At 38.6% G+C, this 19950-nt stretch overlaps 2 protein-coding genes across 4 annotated transcripts in view; one reads left to right on the forward strand and one right to left on the reverse strand.

The window, feature by feature from the left end:
• Positions 1 to 19950, forward strand: part of TTC1 (tetratricopeptide repeat domain 1) — a 56919-nt gene that overhangs the window by 34481 nt on the left and 2488 nt on the right. For both annotated transcript variants that reach the window (XM_003404632.3, XM_010592259.3), the window contains exons 5-7: positions 5262 to 5298; positions 9854 to 10002; positions 15219 to 15273. In XM_003404632.3, coding sequence (XP_003404680.1) covers positions 5262 to 5298; positions 9854 to 10002; positions 15219 to 15273 — 241 coding nt within the window. The remainder of the gene's footprint in view (positions 1 to 5261; positions 5299 to 9853; positions 10003 to 15218; positions 15274 to 19950) is intronic.
• Positions 1 to 19950, reverse strand: part of PWWP2A (PWWP domain containing 2A) — a 74495-nt gene that overhangs the window by 7302 nt on the left and 47243 nt on the right. The window contains exon 4 of one of the 2 annotated variants that reach the window (XM_064278952.1): positions 453 to 19102. The exons of the other annotated variant lie outside the window; for it this stretch is intronic. Coding sequence (XP_064135022.1) covers positions 18887 to 19102 — 216 coding nt within the window. The 3' untranslated portion in view covers positions 453 to 18886. Of the gene's footprint in view, positions 1 to 452; positions 19103 to 19950 lie in introns of those variants that run through there. 2 annotated transcript variants of the gene reach the window in all.

The following is a 19950-nucleotide window of genomic DNA, read 5'->3' on the forward strand; positions in this document are numbered from 1 at the left end:
TCTGATAGTCTTACTGAGTTGGAATGATGAGTTAAAAAACAATAATAACACTTATTTACCTGTGGCTACTTACATCCAAAGTGTCAAAAAAAAAACCCATTGCCGTTCAGTCTATTCCAATTCATAGCAACCCTAAAGGACAGAGTAGAACTGCCCCATAGGGTTTCCACGGGGTACCTAATGGATTCAAACTGCCGACCTTTTAGTTAGCAGCCGTGGTTTTTAACCACTACGCCTCCAGGGTTTTCAAAGTGTAAAGGGGAGGTTATTTCATGTACCTTTAAGCAACCGTGAAGCAGGCTCAAGATTTGGATGAAGTAGTTGTTTGTTTGTTTGCTTGTTTAGATCAGTTATCTATTATCACTTGAATGTTGCCTGGAAATCTTTAGTGCCTCTATCAAAATCACTTTGGATGGCCAAGTTTTTTTAAAAAGGGGAAGGGGAGGAGGGGGTGCTTGAATTCTTGGACACACATAAGTTTTGGGTTTTTTTTTTTTAACCTGGACTTGTGTATTTTATTATTAGATTCCCTCTTCAAGATGAGGTATTTTTGGAAGGGTTCCCGTGGCATGAGAGAAGAAATAATTTTAGAGAGTATATACAAAGAGATCGGAAACCCTGGTGGCGTAGTGGTTAAGTGCTACAGCTGCTAACCAAAGGGTCGGCAGTTCAAATCTGCCAGGCGCTCCTTGGAAACCCTATGGGGCAGTTCTACTCTGCCCTATAGGGTCGCTGTGAGTTGGAATCGACTCGACGGCACTGGGTTCTGGGTTTATACAAAAAGATATTTTGCATCAGAGAAAATAAAACTTTTTTTTTTTTAGTTTATTTAAAACAATATGCACTGAGGTAGTCTACCAACAGAATTTGGACCTAACAGTTTTTACACTTAGCTGGAAAATTCTGGTCTTTCACGTTTGCTTCTCCATCTTGAGACATTCTTTGTTGTTGTGAAAATGGGATTAAGGGATACCTTCAGTGTCAGAGAAAATACACCATATCTATTTGGCTCCTAGGACTTGGGATTCTTTGTTTCCACAGTTGCCAAGTTATTACCATTGGTAGTGTTGCACTAGCATACGTGTCTTGAGTTCTAATATTTTGTCTACCATATCTGAGGAGTAAACTCTAAAGAGAATTGTGCTATGACTGGATACTACAGTTAAAGCAGTGGTGCTCACTCTTGGACATAGAGACCCCCTTACGAATTTGATAAAAGCTAAAGAGAAAAAAAAAAAGGAAATTTTTTTTCTTTTTTATGGAAACCCTCAGCCACAAAAAAATACACATACACATAAAAATTTTCTTGTGAAGTATCTCTGGCTATCAGAGCTTGTGCATCCCTGGAGATCCTCTTTAGCTGATACCTAATATTCTAGGAACTCCTTTGTAGAAATCTGGAGCCTGGTATGATTATTTAGTTTGTGACTGTGTTTCAAGTTTCTTCTTCTGGAGGAATCCTTATAAATAACTTTCTGAACTCAGGAAATACCACTTTAAACCTCAAGATCTTAATGGAAAAGAAGAATTCCTGCCCCAGCTATTTTTTTTCCTTTTCTTTCGTAGTGAGAAGAGGATGTGAATGTTCAAAAATATAGTTGGGCTAATAGAATAAAGTTCCAACAAGGAAACTCATAATCCCCTATTTGTAAACCTTTTGAAGGTGGCCTTCTTGAAGACCATCTAATTGTCAGCTAACATTAGGTTTTTGGAAAATTGTTATATTTATAAAGCCCTTCTTTAAAATGGCCTCTTGTTCTCTGTTCCCTGTCCTCACAATATCTAGGCTTGGGTAATGACAGTGCTTTCTAATTGGTCACCTTGCTTTTAAATTCATGACAGTTTTCCTGTAGGATCCTTTTTTCCTTACACATTCATGACTTTCTCGTGGGCAGTACTCTTCCACAGGCCAGACTCTGGCATAGAAAGGAAAGGCTGTGAGTTATAGGAAATTCCCAAAGCTAACTGTAACTTAATTCTCTCATGAGAAAGCATGTTATTCTTATAGTGATTACCATAATACTGTTAATACTCTCCTTTAGCAATTAGGAAACAAGGTGCTGTGGCAGACAACAGGCCAACTTACCACGGCTGGGGACAGTTGAAAACTGCTGACTGAAAGATAGACTAGTTGGGAGGGAGCCACACTCTTCCTATAGCTCTGCCATGCTTAGGACTTGGGTTTGTTCTTCTGTTGTACTTTTGGGAAGAAGTTGTATGAAACTTTTACCATCCCAAAATCTCAGTTCCCAAGACCTGATTTTTTTATTGTTAGGGAAATAATCTCCCTAACTGAAGTCGAAAGCCATTTCTGATGGAAACTTCAGATCTTTTTTTTTTTTTTTTTCCTCTAGGGGTGTTGGATTTTCCTGTAGATTTTAGATATTAGACTTTCATCAGATACGTCATAGCCAAAATTTTTTTTCCAATGTATACGTTCTCTTTTTACTCTTTTGGTGAAGTCTTTTGATGAGCATAAGTGTTTAATTTTTAGGAGATCCCATTTTATCTAGCTTATCTTCAGGTGCTTGTATATTGTTAATTATGGTTTGTATGCTGTTTATGCCATATATTAGGGCCTGTGGTGTTGACCTTATTTTTTCTTCCATGAACTTTATAGTTTTGGGTTTTATATTTAGGTCTTTGGTCCATTTTATATTAGTTTTTGTGTACGGTGTGAAGTATGGGTCCTGTTTCTTTCTTTTTTTTTTTTTTTTACAGATGGATATCCAGTTTTATCCATTTGTTAAAGACTGTCTTTTCCCCCATTTAATGGACTTTGGGTTTTTGTCAAAGGTCAGGTAGCTGTAGGTAGATGGATTTACATCTGGGTTCTCGATTCTGTTCCATTGGTCAGTGTGTCTATCGTTGTACCAGTACCAGGCTGTTTTGACTACAGTAGCTGTATAGTAGGTTCTGAAGTCTGGTAGTGCGAGGCTGCTTACTTTGTTCTCTTTTTTGAGAGTGTCAGGCGGAGGCATGAGTGTCGGGGAAAGCACATGCAGCCTCTCTGGCATGCGTCATAGGGTATACAACAGGCTCTAGTCCCTGTACAAGGATAGTTTGTTAGTGGGATTTTGTTTGTTTTGTTCTTCCAAGTTACACTCTTAATACTTTAAGAAAACAAACAAACCCATTGCCATTGAGTCAATTCCGACTCATAGTGACCCTATGGGACAGAGTAGAACCGCCCCATAGAGTTTTCAAGGAGCACCTGGTGGATTTGAACTGCCAGTCTTTTGGTTAGCAGCTGTAGCTCTTAACCACTACACCACCAGGGTTTCCAGTGCTTTAAGAGGACTATAAAATTAGACACTTGAAAACTTCCAGTGTTAATGCCCTGGAGCAAGTTAAGGAGCATATTCTGAGTTTTTCAAGAATGTGATGGGTTAAGGGGTAGAATTTCTGAAAGGCAGGTCTGCAGGCTTGGCATTCGTGACTGAGCATCCCTGGCTAAGCCTTACGTTTCATATCTAGAGAGAGAGAAGGCAGACTGGACTGAGAAGGGAGTGTTAACCTCTGGGGCTAGCCACAGAAGTGCAGATACCCCTGAAAGAGTAGGCTTCACATGTTTTTAAACTACAGTGAAACCTGTGCATGGAACTCAACAGGACCACCTTGTTTTTCTGGATCTCTCAAGTTTTCCACCTTTAACAGAATGCAGTCTTACCGCTTTTCTATTGCTTGTTTTAGTGGAAAATATTTGAATTTTCGTGCTCTGACAAGTTTCTGCTTATACAGGTCCAGCTTTTGCAGGTTTTACTATATATACATTACACCATCCTTACACATTATGCCATTATGCACATGTGTGTTCGTGAACTCAACAGCCAACACATTTGGCATAGCTATACACACACACACATTAGATACTTCCATGCAATATACACAGACATGTATACACTATATGTTATTTTGTATATATATGTTATAAAAAGATGGTAAATAAGTTCTAATTTTTTTTTATACGTTCCACTTTGGAGACTGTTAGTCTAAGTGACAGATAATACCTGGGTCCCGTAAGGTGTTAATAGGTGAGTGTCAAAGCATTCTGCAGTAAAATACTACAATTTCTTGATCTAAAGAGGCCAATTGATGGTAAGATGCACTGCAGCTCAATAATAGCTTCTGGGGCAGAAAAAAATACCAGCACATTTGTACATGTGAATTGTAAAGATGTATTCCTACTTCAGAAACTTTAAAATATGAAAACGTGTCTTAGATTTATGGAAATCTGGTTAAGTTGAAAAATACCTATTTACATAAAGTTACACAGATTTCATTATTGCAGGACTTCTTAACGTATGAATGAGTATGATGAGCACTGGAAGAAATATCGTAGAATTACTGGTTCCCAGACTTGATCCTGGAACTGGTTTTGAAGCACAATTGGGTAGACATTGCTCTGAAACATTCTGCACAATATTTAGTATTTGCTACAGTAGAAATTACGGGAGTATTGGACACTTATTTGAACTAAATTGTTTCTGTAATTTTGTAGAAAACCTCTAATTTGGGGGAAAGTAGACATTTTAGAGCTGGAAGACATCTTGTATAGCATCCAGCCCAGGCTGCTTGTATTTTAGATGAGAAATTGAACCCCAGAGAAGCAAAGTGGCATGGCCAAGTTAAACAGCAGGTCAGGCTCCAAGCTGGAACTAGACTCCCGTTCTTTAACATCCAGTGTTTGTTATGCTATAAAAATAGGCTCAGCAAATTAGATTAGTTAGCGAGTTTTTTACTTGGTAAATTATTTTGTATTTTTGTTTCATCAGTTGTTGCAAATTAAGGTTTATAACTAAGACTACATGACAGGCTACGCTCTGTGTATCAGTAGGTGGACCATCTGTATACTTTTGGAAGATACCACTTTGATAGTATAAGAACTAACCCAGCCAAGGACGAGGATAATTAATTCAGTTATTCATAGATCAGTCATTTGCCCTGGTTAAATCACAGAGTTTCTAAATCTCAACATTCTAATGTGTCTCACCAATGGAATAGGTTAACTACAACAATTTTTAGAGACATTCTAGGAAAGAAGCCACTTAAATAATTTGTTACCAGGAGGCTTTCAAGTCAGAGCTGCCCCCATGGAATTTTGAGTTCTAGCTTAGAAGTAACATGCATGTTTCCTTGTGATTTGAAGAGCGTTCTGCATCTCCATTAGTAGTTACTAATGATCAGCTCATGTCATTGAGCCTTTGAGCCACTAAAGATAGAACTAGGGTGACACATATTAATGTTGTGTTTCCTTTTAGGACAAGAAAGAGATGGCTATCAGTGACTGCAGCAAAGGTACAACCTTCTTTGTCTTGTTACATGTTGACATACAAGAGCATTACTTGTGCTAGGCAAACCAGTAGAGACTTTTCATCAGGTGTGCACTCATACTGTATACCCTTCCTCTGGGGCTTGTAAATAAGAGGTTTATATTTCAGTATTTTCAGAGATCCTGTGTAGTAGTCATCTTAGTGTAATATGTTTTTCAATGGATAGTTCTCCTGTATTAGTAAATATGTGAGGAAGAATTCAAAGCCACTTGGGTAGCAGACACTCATGAAATGGAATTTCCTTCCTGTAGTTTCCAAATTACTTCCCTTTGAGATTCAAATGGAAGATCTTAGCTGCTGTTAAGTCACCTGGACCTGTGTGGGGATCGGGGCAGCCATCCTGAGGGACACTTCTGTTAGTGAAGTGGTGGTGTCTTCAGATGTACTGCTTCCCATCATTTTAATTATTCTTTCAGGTTCTACGTACTGAATTAAGCCTTTGCTGTCTGATACTTGAGTTTCATTAAGGTCTTTCCATCCTGCCAATTTATAAGGAGTCACCCCGACACTCAGGATCCCTATTGGGTTTGTTTGTTGGTTTCAAAATTTCCCGATAGGCCAGATAGTTACCTTGCCTTTCTAACCACCTTGGTATGGAGAAGACACGTGATCACTTTTCCTTACTCTGTTACTACTGTTATTAGTTTTTCTAGCTAATTACTGGGTTTTGTATTTTTTCTACTTTCCTTCTTTGGATAGTCTCTGAGAGAATCCTAGAGTTAGAAAGAACCTTATATGTTATCTAGTCCTCCTCTCACCCTAAGCGTGAACCCCCTCTTCAGTTTTTTTTTTTCTTTTAATTAACTTTTATTGAGCTTCAAGTGAACATTTACAAATCAAGTCAGACTGTCACATATAAGTTTATATACACCTTACTCCGTTCTCCCACTTGCTCTCCCCCTAATGAGTCAGCCCTTCCAGTCTCTCCTTTCGTGACAATTTTGCCAGCTTCCAACTTCTTCAGTTTTTTTCTCTACATTAATTTAGCACCTTCTTACTGACTTTCCTTCTTTTTTAAATACTTAGAATTTCTTTATAGTATCTGAATGAAACTATTACTTTATCAGAGTCTAGCAAACTGCTTCTGACCTATTATCATCTTGGGCTGAAACTGGTCCTGAATGTACTGTTTTGTTTCAGGAGAAGGTTTAACCTACCTTTTCTATGTGAGGTGTATGGATTTGAAGAGTTTAAATTAGGAACAAGCTGCTGATTTTCAGAGCTTCTTTCCCGGTAACGAAATAGTGAGAAAATACCTTATAAGCTTGATTAGCACAGATGAGGAAACAGTTCATTTCTAGCTATAGCCGTGAGTGTATGGAGCCTGCCAAGAAAATGAGGGGAAGACTTGCAACCAAAGCATTTTCCAAATTTGTTACTGGATCTGGTTAAACCAATATTTATTTGCTTAGACATACTTGCGACAGGCAGCATGCATTATACCCATGGGCAAAGTATATTGACATTAGTACGGTTTGTTTGCATTCAGGAACGTATGCACACACACACACACATCACGCCCACACTCAGTTCATACATCTTCTTAGGAAAGAACTTGGACAGCTTATATCTGGGGTCATGGTGGAGTCCATTACTAATAGTCATGGAACAGTATTTAATACCCCAGTCACCTTACGGTTTTCAACCTTGGTATGAAGTTTAAATTCATTCTCTTTGTATAGATTGGGAAATAAAATAACATGTTAGATTGCTATGTTATAAACTAATTGGAAAAATTCCTGCTCTTCAACAAATATTTGTACATTTAGAAGCTATCCACTAGTTGGGGAGGTGGGGGTATCTGGGTTAAAATGTAAATTAGGGGATTCAGTTTTTAAAAAGATTCAGTAGCGATCCTCGGATTGTTTTTCCTATGGATATTGTGATACCCTAACTGGGAATATTATAAGAGGATATGATGTACTGGTCAAAGAGACATTGGCAGACAGAGCCCATAAAGTTGAATTGTCAAAAGGTTTAGGCTCTTCAAAAAAGCGTCTCCTGACCCAGTATTCCCTGCAAATTACAGTACGATTTCTCTGATGTCTTCCACAGTAAAGCTTACTGAAAGAATCTTCTCTACTGTCTTCTCCCATCCTCTTCTCACTGCACTTCCATTAGGCTTCAGTTTCATCCATGCCAGTGAAACTGGCCTTGTAATGGCCATCAGCCACTTGACGTCGCCCAGTTCTCTAGTTGCTTCTCTATCCTCGTCTCGCTTGATCTCTCGGAAACATTTAATACGTTTTATCATTCCTTCCTCCTTGGAAATGTTTTCTCTCGAATTTGGTTATACCACACTCTCACTAGTTTTTGTGTATGTTTTGTTTTTGTCCTGTTTCATTGGCTATTTCTTCTTATTCTCCTTTGCTGGCTTTTTCTTTCCAACCTCAACATGTTAGAAGCCCCCAGACCTTAACCCTGCATTGGGCCCTCTTCTTTTTTTCTATTTTTTCCCTAAATGATCTCATCCAGTTCTGGAGCTTTAAATACCATACCATATACATGTTGAAGTTTATATCTGAAGCTCTGACTTCTCCCTTCTGCTGGAGTCCTGTATCCTGTGGCAAACTTGGCATCTCTTCTAGGATGTCTGAAAGGCACCTCAAATTTCAGATGGCTAGAACAGAACTGTGGTGCTGCTCCCTTTCCCCCACCCCATACACACACGCAGATACACACACAACTTGCTTTCCCCCTCAGTTTTTTTCCATTCTATTAAATGGCATCACTGTCCATTCACTTGCTGAAGCTAAAACCCTTGGGGTCATCCCTGTTTGCTCTCTTTCTTTCATGCCATGTGGTTAATGAATTGGGGCCCTGGTGGCACAATGGTTAAAAGCTTGGCTGCTAACCAAAAGATCAGCAGCCGCTCCTTGGAAACCCTGTGGGACAGTTCTATCCTGCCCTATATGAGTCTGAATCAACTTGACAGCAACGGGTTTGGTTTTTGATTTTTTATGGACTATAATTCAAAAACATATACTTAATCTGACCTCTTTTCTCCATCTCCACTATTACTAGCTTAGAGCAAACCGACATCATCTCTTATCTGGACCATTTCAGTAGCCTTCTAACTGGTCTCACTGCTTCCACTCTTACCCCTCACATTGGACTCAAAGTGATCCTTTAAAAATATAAACCAGACTACGTCTTTAACCTGCTTGAAACCCCTCCAGTGGGCTCTCATCACACTTAGGGAAAAATCCAAACTCCTTTCCCTGGCCGGCAAGGCCCTGCATGATCAGGTCCTTACCTATATTTTTACCCTCATCTGTTCCCCGCCCCCAGCCTAGACACCCACATGCAGGGTTGTTCTTGCTTTAGAACTTTTACACGTTAGTCCCCATACACTCCTCCTCCTCGTCCTTTCAAATCGCTGGCCTCCCTCAAATATTCCCTCTTCGTATTCTCTGATCACTCTGAAGTTACTTCACTCTCCCTTCGCTCACAATCATATTTCCTGGTTTTGTTTTTCTTCACAGCACTATTACTATCCAAAATTATTTACCTGTGTGCTGTCTGCTCTTGCCTACTGAAATAGCACAAAGCTTCATGACTATAAGGACCAGGTCTATCTTGTTTACCGCTATATCCCCAAAGATACACTACATTAGATATACATATTAGATACTAAATAAATATTCACTGAAAAAAGGAACAAATAAAAATTAAGGGTATATGATGTAAAAAGAAGGAAAGTTCTAGAGCCATGGTGTTGCATTCTAACAGAAAAGAACAACTCAGGGTGGATTGGAGGGAATGTGATGTACTTTAATAAAAAATGTTCAAAGGAGTTTTAGAAGAGTGATTGTTGCTGGATAAAGGAAAACATACTGTGCTTCAGTGACCTAATGGTGCTGGAGCAGTAGTTTGAGGAAATAATGAGAGTTTAGCTAGAAATGTAACCGCAGTAGTCAGGGCCTAGGAAAAAAATGGGAGCAGAGTTTGCCACCTTGACATTCTCTCACTCTTTCACTGTGCACTTGTGCATTCTGGCCTACTCTAGGCCAAGGACAAGTAGGCAAAGGTCAGGACTTGGGGTCTAGACCAGCTGTCGGCAAACTGGCCCACAGGTGAAATCCAGCTACCGCATGTCTTTGTACAGCCCACAGGTTAAGAAAGATTTTGACGTTTTTAAAGGGAGAAAAAAAATATTATATTTCGTGATTTGGAAATTAGGTGAAATTCAAATTTCAGTATCCATTAAAAAAAAATTTATTGGAACACAGCTGAACTTATTTACGATTGTGGCTGCCATTGTGCTATAGTAGAGTTCGGTAGCTGTGACAGAGATAATATGGCCTGCAAAGCATAAAATATTTACTGTCTTGCCTTTTACAGAATAAGTTTGCCAACCCCAGGTATGCCAAACCAAAACCAAACCTGTTGCAGTCAACTTTGACAGATGACTCTTCCTTTCATACCATTGGGGAATGGTTGATAAAGAAATTTTACATAGCCAAAGGTGTATGGGCCCTTTTTCTTCATGGTAACAATTATTTCTTTTCCTTTTACAGCAATTCAGTTAAACCCCAGCTATATCAGGGCAATATTGAGGAGGGCAGAGTTGTACGAGAAGACAGACAAGCTGGATGAAGCTTTGGAAGACTATAAATCTATATTAGAAAAAGATCCGTCAGTACATCAAGCAAGAGAAGCTTGTATGGTAAAACCTAAATATATATACACGTATTTTTTTGTTTTTTCCTTTTCTTCTATTCCCTGTCTTGCTACTCAGTTAATTTTAAATAATCCTTTGGGACACAGTATCCTTAATATCCATTCTAAAAGTGATTGTACGTTTACAAAACCTTTGTTTCATTTTTGTACTAGGGAAATCTCCACTGGAGTTAAATAGTTTAGTCCAAAGTGATTCTTGGTATTATATGTAATAAACTTAAGGTTTTCTGTTTTTCTTTTCATTATTCAGTCTCCCAGTTTCTATTCTGTTGTCATATGCCTAGTCCATACCCTCAGTTTTTTCCATTCCAGTTGAATATCTCCCAGACTAACCTTCTTATCTTCCTAGAATGACTCTTATTCTTATCATTGGCACTCCCAGCCCTTTTGCTTCTAAACCTTGTAACCATTTTTTTCTGAGTTGTAAATGAGCTAAACACTATTGATTTTTTCCCCCTTTAAGAATAATTCCAGATGCCCTTTTACATTTGTCACCACTCTTGATCATCTCTAATGCAGAGTGAAATAGTACTAATGTGTCTGCTACAGAATTGGATGTGTATGCGTTAGTGCCCGAAAGTAATAGATGTTCAAACAAGTTTGAGAAACACTTGCTTTAACAAGTTAAACAGGTTTTTTTGACTGCCAGACTTTTCAGAGAGCCATTAGGATGGAGAGGTCCATCATGAATCTCCAATATATAAAGGAGAGTGCCAACCAAAAGCTAAACAAGAGAAGGCTACAGAAACATTTTTTATTTCCACCCAACTTTTTTAAATGAAGCAAGGGTTCAACATTTTAAAATAAGAAAATTTCACCATATAAGACTCTCAGTCTGACTCCTTGAAATTGGAAGATTTGGACACCCTGGATCCTTCTAGAATTCCTGTACACTGGCATTCAGCTAGAACTCTTCAGTTCCAACACTGACCTCACCACTTCCTGTCGTCTTACACCAACTCCTCTACTCGTTTACATTTCCTGTCTGGCTCCTGAGGGCTTTGGAGCCCTTACTGTACAAAGTTTCCTACTTACTTCATAGGACCTTTATGCCATGGAGCAAATCTGGAAAATGCTGATTGACCTCTCTGCATTAATACATGATTCTTCTTTTCTAACCACACTTCAGGTGAATGAATACCTTCAGTAATAACATCTTTTATTTATCTAGAAATAGAGTAATGAGAGACAGGCTGGTTTGAATAATTATATAAGCAGTTTGAAACCAGTTTTAAACTTTTATCAGAGTTTTTAGCATATCCCTGAATGGCAGGGTTAACTTAAATTTGGCATGGGAAAAGAGAGCAGAGTTCTTAAAGTCTTGACTATATTCTTGGTAGCCGTTAGCCTTTTCAAACTAGTTCTAAGCCTTCTGTGAAAGGAGGTCATTTATGATACCTTGTTATAATATGTATCATACTTATATATACATTATAAACCCACAAGACAGCGTAATTTTTTAACAGTCATGTGTATTATAAAAGAACTTAAGGAGGAAAAAGCCACCCAAAAAAGTCTTTTTTATTTACCGAGATATTTACTATTTCTAAAGCTCTTCATTCCTTTTTGAGGACCTGAGGTTCCATCTGGCACCATTTCCCTTCAACCTAAACAACTCCTTTTGGCATTCCTTAAAGTGTGGGTGTGCTAGTGATGAATTCTCTCGGTTTCCTTCTGTTTGAAAATGACTTTAATTTTTTTGGGGGGGGGGTTATAAAATATATTCCACAAAAAATTTTTGTTTTTTCAACCAGTTTTAAGTGTACAGTTCAGTGATATTCACTGTGCTGTCACCACTGTCCATTTAAAAAAAAAAAAAATTAATCATTCCAGATGTCTTCGTTCTTAACGAGTATTTTCACTTGATAAAGAATTCTGACTTTTTTTTTTTTCTTTCAGTACTTTAAAAATGTTGTTCTATTTTCTTTTGGACGTCCATTGTTTCTGATGAGACGTCAACCATTAATTGAGTCACTGTTCCCTTGTGTAATGTGCAGTTTTCTCTTCTTGCTGTCCAGATTTGCTCTTTATTTTTGGATTTCATCAATTTGACTATGATGTGCCTTGGCATGTTTGTCCTACTTAGTGTTCATGTTGAACATGTTATATCTATAAATTTATGTCATCAAATTTGGGAAATTTTGGCCATTACTTTTTCAAAAATTTTTCTGCCCCTTTTTTCTTTCTCTCTTTCCTCCTGGAACTCCATTTATACATATGCTAGGCCATTTGATATTATCTAATAGGCTCCTGAGGCTCTCTGGGGATTTTTGTCATCACCGTCGTTGTTTTTCCCAATTTCATTCCTCATTTCTTCACATTAGGTTATTTCTGTAACTCTAAAGTTTGCTTACTTTTTGCTCATATCTCCACTCAATTTCTAAGTCCATCCAGTGAATTTTTTTATTTCTGATATTGCCTTTTTCATCTCCAGAATGTCTGTTTGGTTCTTTTTATTGTTTTTATTTCTCTGGTGCAATTTCTTTCTTCATTTATTGTGCGCATGTTTTGTTTTACTTCATTGTGGATAACTTAATAACCACTTTAAAATCTTGGCTAACTTTAATATGTTAGTCATCTTGGGATTGGTATCAGTTGATTTTCTTTTGAGAACGGGTTTCATTTTCATGGGTCTTTGTATTTTGGGTAATTTTGGACTGTATTCTGGACATTATGAATGTTAAATCATGAAGACTCTGGATTCCGTAATTTTTCTCCATTGAGTATTAGTTCTTAGCAGGCAGCTACCTTTGTTGGATTTGACCTCTAATCTTTTCTCTTTAGCTGATTTGCTTTGAGTCTGTTCTACGTCAGTCAGAGATGTGGAGAGACAGAATTTAGGGATCTCCTCTCTCATTCTTTCCCTTCCAGTATTCTCCCCATGCGTTCCAGCAGCCCTGGTTTCCACAGATTCAGTTTTTTGCCTCCTCAGGCTAGAAAGTCTGTATTTTTTTCCACCAGGGACCATGCCCTGTGCACTGTATTCACTGTGCATGGCCCAGAGCCTCAAAAATGGAAACTCACTTCATACAACTTCCCCCCTTTAAGAGTGTACTCCCTTCAGACTCTGCTTACTTCTGTTCATTCTCCAGTGCCTTCAGGTAGCTTTTTTTTTAATGTCCAGATTTTATAGTTGCTTTCTGCAGGGGAGTCAGCCTGGTAGAATCCTCATCTTGACTAAATGCAGAGCCTATTTCATTACCTCTTTACATCATATTTGCCCCTTTTCTGTTTTACTACCTTTCTTACTTTTGATCCTGATACCCACCCCATTGTCAGCATTTCCCATCAGGGTTGTCTCTGGGGCCAAACAGAATTGGAAGGTGCTCAGACCATAAGTTGGAAATTGGAAAGCCCTAAGAAGTTATTTGAGTTGTCTAGTATCCCAGTGTTAATAGTCACTAACAACTCTAAGATTCTTGACCATCCCTGCCTTTCATTCCCCACCTCCTCCCCTCGCCACCCCGTCAAAAAAAAAGGAGAGAGAGCTTAAAATTCTGCCCTAGGCTAACTCTAAATTGTTTTTTCCCCTCAATGGCAGATTATGCCACAGGAACCCTCCTCCATCACTAAAGTCACTCCTTTCATGCCCGGATAGATTAACAGACTATATTCTTGGAAGATGGACCATAAATAGACTTTCCTGTTACACAGTTCTTAATGGTATCCATTAGGTATGGTATGGAGCAGCTTAGTGCTCATACGCCAGTTCACCACAGCTCCGCACCTGCTTCTCTGTGTCTGAGTCAGGGCTCATTCGTGGATGACCCTCGCTGCTCTTGAAACGGATTTATTTGTATTCCTCCTTGAGGCTTCATGGAATGGCAGCAATGCCAACCCTAACTTTTGTGTTCAGGATTCCTTGGGGCAAAAAAAAACAAATGCAGCTATTGGAAAAGAGCAGCATTTCTGGGGTTTTTGCTAGCTTGCCAGCCTTCTTATTGAAAAGACAAAAATAAAGGAGCAGACACCAGGTAGAAAGAATTCATCAAAACCGATGTTTTTGGTTTTTTAGCCAACGTAGTAACTTAGTATCCTCCCCCCACCTTGGAATCATTTTTCCTCTTACAGTTAAAAGTGAGAGTATCTAGCATTATAATCCAGAGGCAGTTCGGCCATTTTAGTTTCATAACAGTTACTCAGATAATTTCATATGACAGCATTAAATAGTGCTAGCTATTTTCTAACTAGTTTGGGTTTGTCAGTGTATAAAGTTTTGTGATTCTTGGCAGAAAAATGCATGATTTATCTGATTTTTCAGTGGATTGTAACTTTGGAAATTTCTCAAAAATACCCTTAGAGTATCCTTTAAACATAGCTCTTGCCAGTGATACCTTGTAACTGATACTCTTTTAATCTTTTTTTATACCTATATGCAGAAATAATTTGTTTAGAATTTTTATAAACGAGTTATTTCTGTAATCCCAGAGTTTTGGGGGCCAATTACAGAGCTAAGAGGGGCTGTAAGAGACTCTAATCTGGATTAGTGGTTCTCAATCCCGATTTTGGTCCCCGGGGATATCTAACAACATCTGGACACATTTTGATGATCATGACTGGGAGGGTACTTCTGACATCTAGTTGGCAAAGTGGGGTGCTGCTGAACATCCTGCCAGGCATAGGACAACCCCCACAACATGGAATTGTCCAGCCTGAAATGTTAATAGAGCTGAGGGTAAGAAGTCCTGAGCTAGATGATTGTTGAGAAACATTCAAGATTGATCCAGCCCTTTCTCAACAAATCAGATTCTATAAGGAGAGAATTCAAGTTAGAAGATGAAAAGAAGCAAAATATATTAAAAATATATGTATCACCCATAATCCCACCACCTAAAGATAGCAGTGTAAACATCAAGCATGTAGCCTTTCCAACGTTTTTTTGTATCTATATTTTTTCGTCCAATTTATATATACATATATATAGAATTTTATTTATTTCGTTGTTCATCAGTTTTTTTTTCCTTGAGGGCCTCCTTTGAGCTAGGTGCTGTCCTAAGAGCTGGGAATATGTCAGCAAACCAACAAACTTCCTACCTCCAGTGGCTCAACCACCAACATAAATACCTGCCTTCTTCTTTACTTAAATGGGAATACGTCACACTTTTATTAATGATGTCACTTTCACATTATGTTTGTAGTTTTTCTCAAAATAAAACCAGAAGGGGTTTTCACCAACCTTTCTTTCTCTTCTTTTTCCCTCAGAGATTGCCTAAGCAAATTGAAGAACGTAACGAAAGACTAAAGGAAGAGATGTTAGGTGAGTTTGCTTCTCTTACTTTTTCTAGCCCATAAATATCTAGGGAACCAGGGCTGGAGGCTGTCAGTATTTTTGTTCACTGGAAAAAAAGACGGCAGTCAGAAATAGATTCTGGCTCTTCATTTTGTTGGGGGTAGCAAAACTGTGGGACTAGTGACTTCTTAGCCATTTTTTTTTTCCTTAGCCTTTTTGACTCCAGTAGGAATGCTGTGGTTTAGAGAAAGTACCAGCTTTTCAGAAACCAAGCTTCCATTTTGTTTTTATTGCAAAATTTTCCTACCTTTAAGAACGCCATAGTTCTTTCACTGAATTGTACAAGTAGAAACTGAATTGTATGTTTTGACGTGTATATTCTCAATAACAATATAAGTAATTAAGAAAAAAATGGAAATTTTAGAAGTGAAAAATAAAATACCTGAAATCAAAAAAAAAAAAACTCACTGGATATATTCAATAACAGAATGGAAGTGACAAAGTAACCCAATTTTAAAAAATGGACACTTTACCAAAGAGAATGTAAGGATGACAGATAAGCACATGAAAAGATGTACAATATCATCAGTCATTAGGGAAATGCAAACTAAAACCACAGTGAGATACCACTACACAGCTATCACACCACAACTATTAGAGTGGCCAACATTAAAAATCCTGACAACATGCAGTGCTGACAGAGTCCCCCTGAAGCCCACGTGCAGAGCGACCGGAACTCTTGTTCATTTCTGGTGGGAATGGAGAACGGAACAGCTGCTCTGGAAAATGGTTTGACAATTTCTTAAAAACATAAACATATACTTTTTATACGACCCAGCAGTCCTATTTCTGGGTATTTACCCCAGAGCAGGAGTTGGCATATTTTTCTGTTCATAGGTTAATATTTTAGGCTTTGTAGGTCATCAGTTTCTATCATAATTACTCAATTCTGTTGTTATTGCTCACAAGCAACCATAAGCAGTATGTAAATGAATGGGCAAGCCTGTGCTCCAGTAAAACATTATTTATCAAAAGGGTGGTGGATCAGACTTGGCCTAAGGGCTGTGGTTTACTAATCCCTGCCCTAAAGAAATAAAACATATATTCACACACACACACACACAAGAAGGCCATAGTTAACTCCCAACCTAGGATACCACCAACCTCTATTTCAGATAACAAATTTTATAAAAACAGTTGACTTTTCAGCTTTAAGTTCATTAGGATGTTGTCACTATAGCCAATACCACGTGAGTAGAATCAAGAGAATTTTTGTTTTGAAAATGGCATTGAGAAATCCGTTTGGTGTTCGAGAAGACCTGAAAGGGCAGGAATTAGGAGTAGATAGTAAGAGAAGGGACTGGAGATGTGAATGGGGCAGAGGCTGGCTTCATTTGATCCATGTTTTAGTTAGTTGCTAAAGCGTTTTCTAGTTGGAATCAGAGATTCTTATGAATAGCCTGCTTGACTAAAGGGAGTAAAGGTTTCTAGACAGACCTGCCTAGCATATTTTGTATAACCTGTCTGATATTTCTCTGCTTAAGATCTAAATTTATTATGTAAATTATATCTAATGTATTGCAATCACCTAGGCTTGAAAGATGAGCCTGGGCATATCTTACCTTCCGACATCAATACCCAGAGAATGAGAACAGATTTCCTAAGGCTCACTGTGATATCAGAGCTGACTGAGAGGAGACCATTAACCTAGACTGTCCAGAACCTTCTGGTCCTCGATGGATAGACTTAGACTCCAAAGAAAGCAGCTTCAAACTCAGGGTATTTCTGGAGCCTTCCCCACTTTTTAAAAAAAAAAAAAAACTCTTTCCTCAATTTACATATTTAATTAAACTTGACACCACGTTTGAGCAGAATATTTTAGAGGTACTCTCTCTTCAAAGAAGAGAGAAAAGCATTTTGGCACTTATTCTACTAATAATAATGATGTTGTACTTAGGCAAAAAAGTACTTGCATTTAGTAACGAGGCACTGCTGAGCTGGGTTTCACGATTCTGGTGCAAATTGAATCTTACTGGCCACGGACAGTTTCACAACTCCCATCTGTCTTTGAAAATTCGATAAGTGGAAGTTTCCTGTCTCCGAGGCTTTGAGTTTTACCTGTATCATTCCCTTTATTTGAAACATTCAAGCAGAATTCATTCCCTCAGTTGCTTCTGTCTGAAGTAAACTCCCATCAGACTTAAGCAGCTTCAGTTGCTTGGTAAGTAATATGTCAGGTTGTTGTTACATGTCAATAGTGTGGATGTCTAGACTCTTATTTCTTAATGACTACAAGGATCATCAATAAAATATTAACTCTTCCAGTGTGCCCAGGCCCAACTAGCCTACGAGGGAGAAATCACTCCCTACGTGGAATGTTCAGCCCCACTAAAGCTTTTTGGTGTTTTTACCTCTCTGTTCCAGGTGAGGTGACCGTGATTAATGTGCTTTGAGATCCTTGGAGGCTAGACACACTGAGCACAAATTAATACCACTTCCTTAGAATTTCTGAGCAAGGTTTTTGTAGTGAACTGCACAACTTTTAGCACTGGCTCCTGTAGGAATGGTAGCTTCTGCTGAAGGACTAGCAGGTAAAGGTAAAAATCCGCGCAGCACTGTCATCGGCACTTAGGAAGTTTTGTAGGTATCTAACAAAATGGGGTCTTACTCACATTGTTCATTATTCCTTGACTAGCTTTTTCTTTCCTCTCTCTGACTTGATTTCCTTTTTGTTAGAAAGAAGAGCTGTGTACCTCCCTCCTCAGAAAGAAAATCCTAATTGGAATTATTAATGGGGAGTACCATTTCTAATCTTCCTTCCTCACCTGTCACTTACAAATACCACCATTAGAACAGGAGAGGAGACCAAGGTGGCCACAGTCCTTGTTAACCAGAGAAGACAATCGTGATAGCTTCAGATTTCAGAAGAAGGGTCAGCCACTAGAGTGTTTTGTCCCTTTCTGTAGGATGATGAGCCTCGTAGCCATCATCCCACCAAAACCCACTGATATCAAGTCGATTCTAATTCATAGTGACCCTATAGGACAGAGTAGAACTGCCCGATAGAGTTTCCAAGGAGCGCCTGGCGGATTTGAACTGCCAACCTCTTGGATAGCAGCTGTAGCACTTAACCACTACGCCACCAGGGTTTCCGTAGCCATCATAGCCAGGTAAAAAAGCATTAAAGGACTTAAGGATCTGGTCAGTGGTGTGGTGAGAAGGGCGCAGATGCCCTGGACATAGCCGCACAAAAGGCTTAGAGCTTTTTTGAGCAACTAATGGTGATCGATGCCTCATTATTTGTCTCTGTTCTAATCTAGTGACTTTGCCTTTTTCTTCAAAGCATTAGAACCCCTTTGTTAAAAAAAAAAAAAAAAAAAAATCTTACGTGGAACCACATTATAGAAAAAAAAGAAGTGGTATGTGTATAAATTTCTTTTATAAATTCAAATGTCTAGCATTTATAATAGGCAGGTTTGAAGAACATGAAAATCTGAATTTGCGATTGGTAGTCCCACTTTGTTTTGATTTTACAACGTCAAATTTTTTGTCCACATAGAACATTTATCTAAACAGTTAAAAAAAAAAATCTAAAGTTAAAACTGATCAGATGATTTTAGAATCCCTAAGGCTGCTCCACTCAACTGTCGGGTACCAAGGGCAAATCCTTGGTGTATCCTCTGCATTCGAGAGTACCTCCAGACACGTGGCTGTTGAACCTTGTGGGGAGGAGTGCCTTCCTCGACTTCGGTTTAGACACAGAGGGTGGTGAGAAGAGCCACTCATTCTCGGCAGCTACACCGGGAGGGTAAGAGGTGTGTACGTGGCAGCCAGATGACGATGCTAACATAGGTCTCTGCGCAAGAGAATCAGCTTGGATTACAAATAGAGAAGAATGTGGAATAAAGCCAGTTGTCCTCATTTTAAGTTATTTCATCCTGTACGCTTGGCCCAGCCAAGAAATCTTTCAAGCAAGTGGAATTGATAAGAATCTGTACGTGTATCTGTTTGTGGTACTTCCTGGGTCTCCTGTCATCTCAGCTGGTCATCTGCATCTTTTTCCAAAAGGCAGCATAGACTACTTGGGCTCCCTTTTTACTTTGTCTGAGAGGTGTTTACAGTGAAATTTTATATATATATATATATATGTATGTATGTATGTGTGGATATATAGGTATATGTATATATATTTTATTTGTTGAAAATATACACAGCAAAAACAAGCACCAGTTCAAGTTTCTACATGTACCATTGGTGACATAGGTTACATTCTTTGAGTTGTGCAGCCATTCTCACCTTCCTTTTCTGAATTATTCTTCTCCATTAATGTAAACTTACTGCCCCCTCAGGTTCCTATCTGATCTGTCGAGTTGCTGTTGTCAACTTGATCCCATATAGACAGATAAACAAGACTTCAGAGAATATATTTTTGGTTTAAGGTTTAAAGATTATCTTAGGGTAGTAGTTTCAGGGGTTCATCCAACCTCCATGCCTCCAGAAAGTCTGAATTCCATGAGAATTTTAAATTCTGTTCTGCATCTTCCCCCTTTTATAATTGACTTTTTAGTATCAGGCTTCTGTTCAAGATTCCAGCCATCAGCTGCAAAAAGCAGGTTATCTTTTTGGCTCTCAAAGTATTGGTACCCACACCTACCAATCAGAAATTCTGGAAGGGAGCCAGCAGTTGAGCTTTAACAAGCCTGC

The sequence above is a fragment of the Loxodonta africana genome, chromosome 2 (genome assembly GCF_030014295.1).
Source record: "Loxodonta africana isolate mLoxAfr1 chromosome 2, mLoxAfr1.hap2, whole genome shotgun sequence".
NCBI lineage: Eukaryota > Metazoa > Chordata > Mammalia > Proboscidea > Elephantidae > Loxodonta > Loxodonta africana.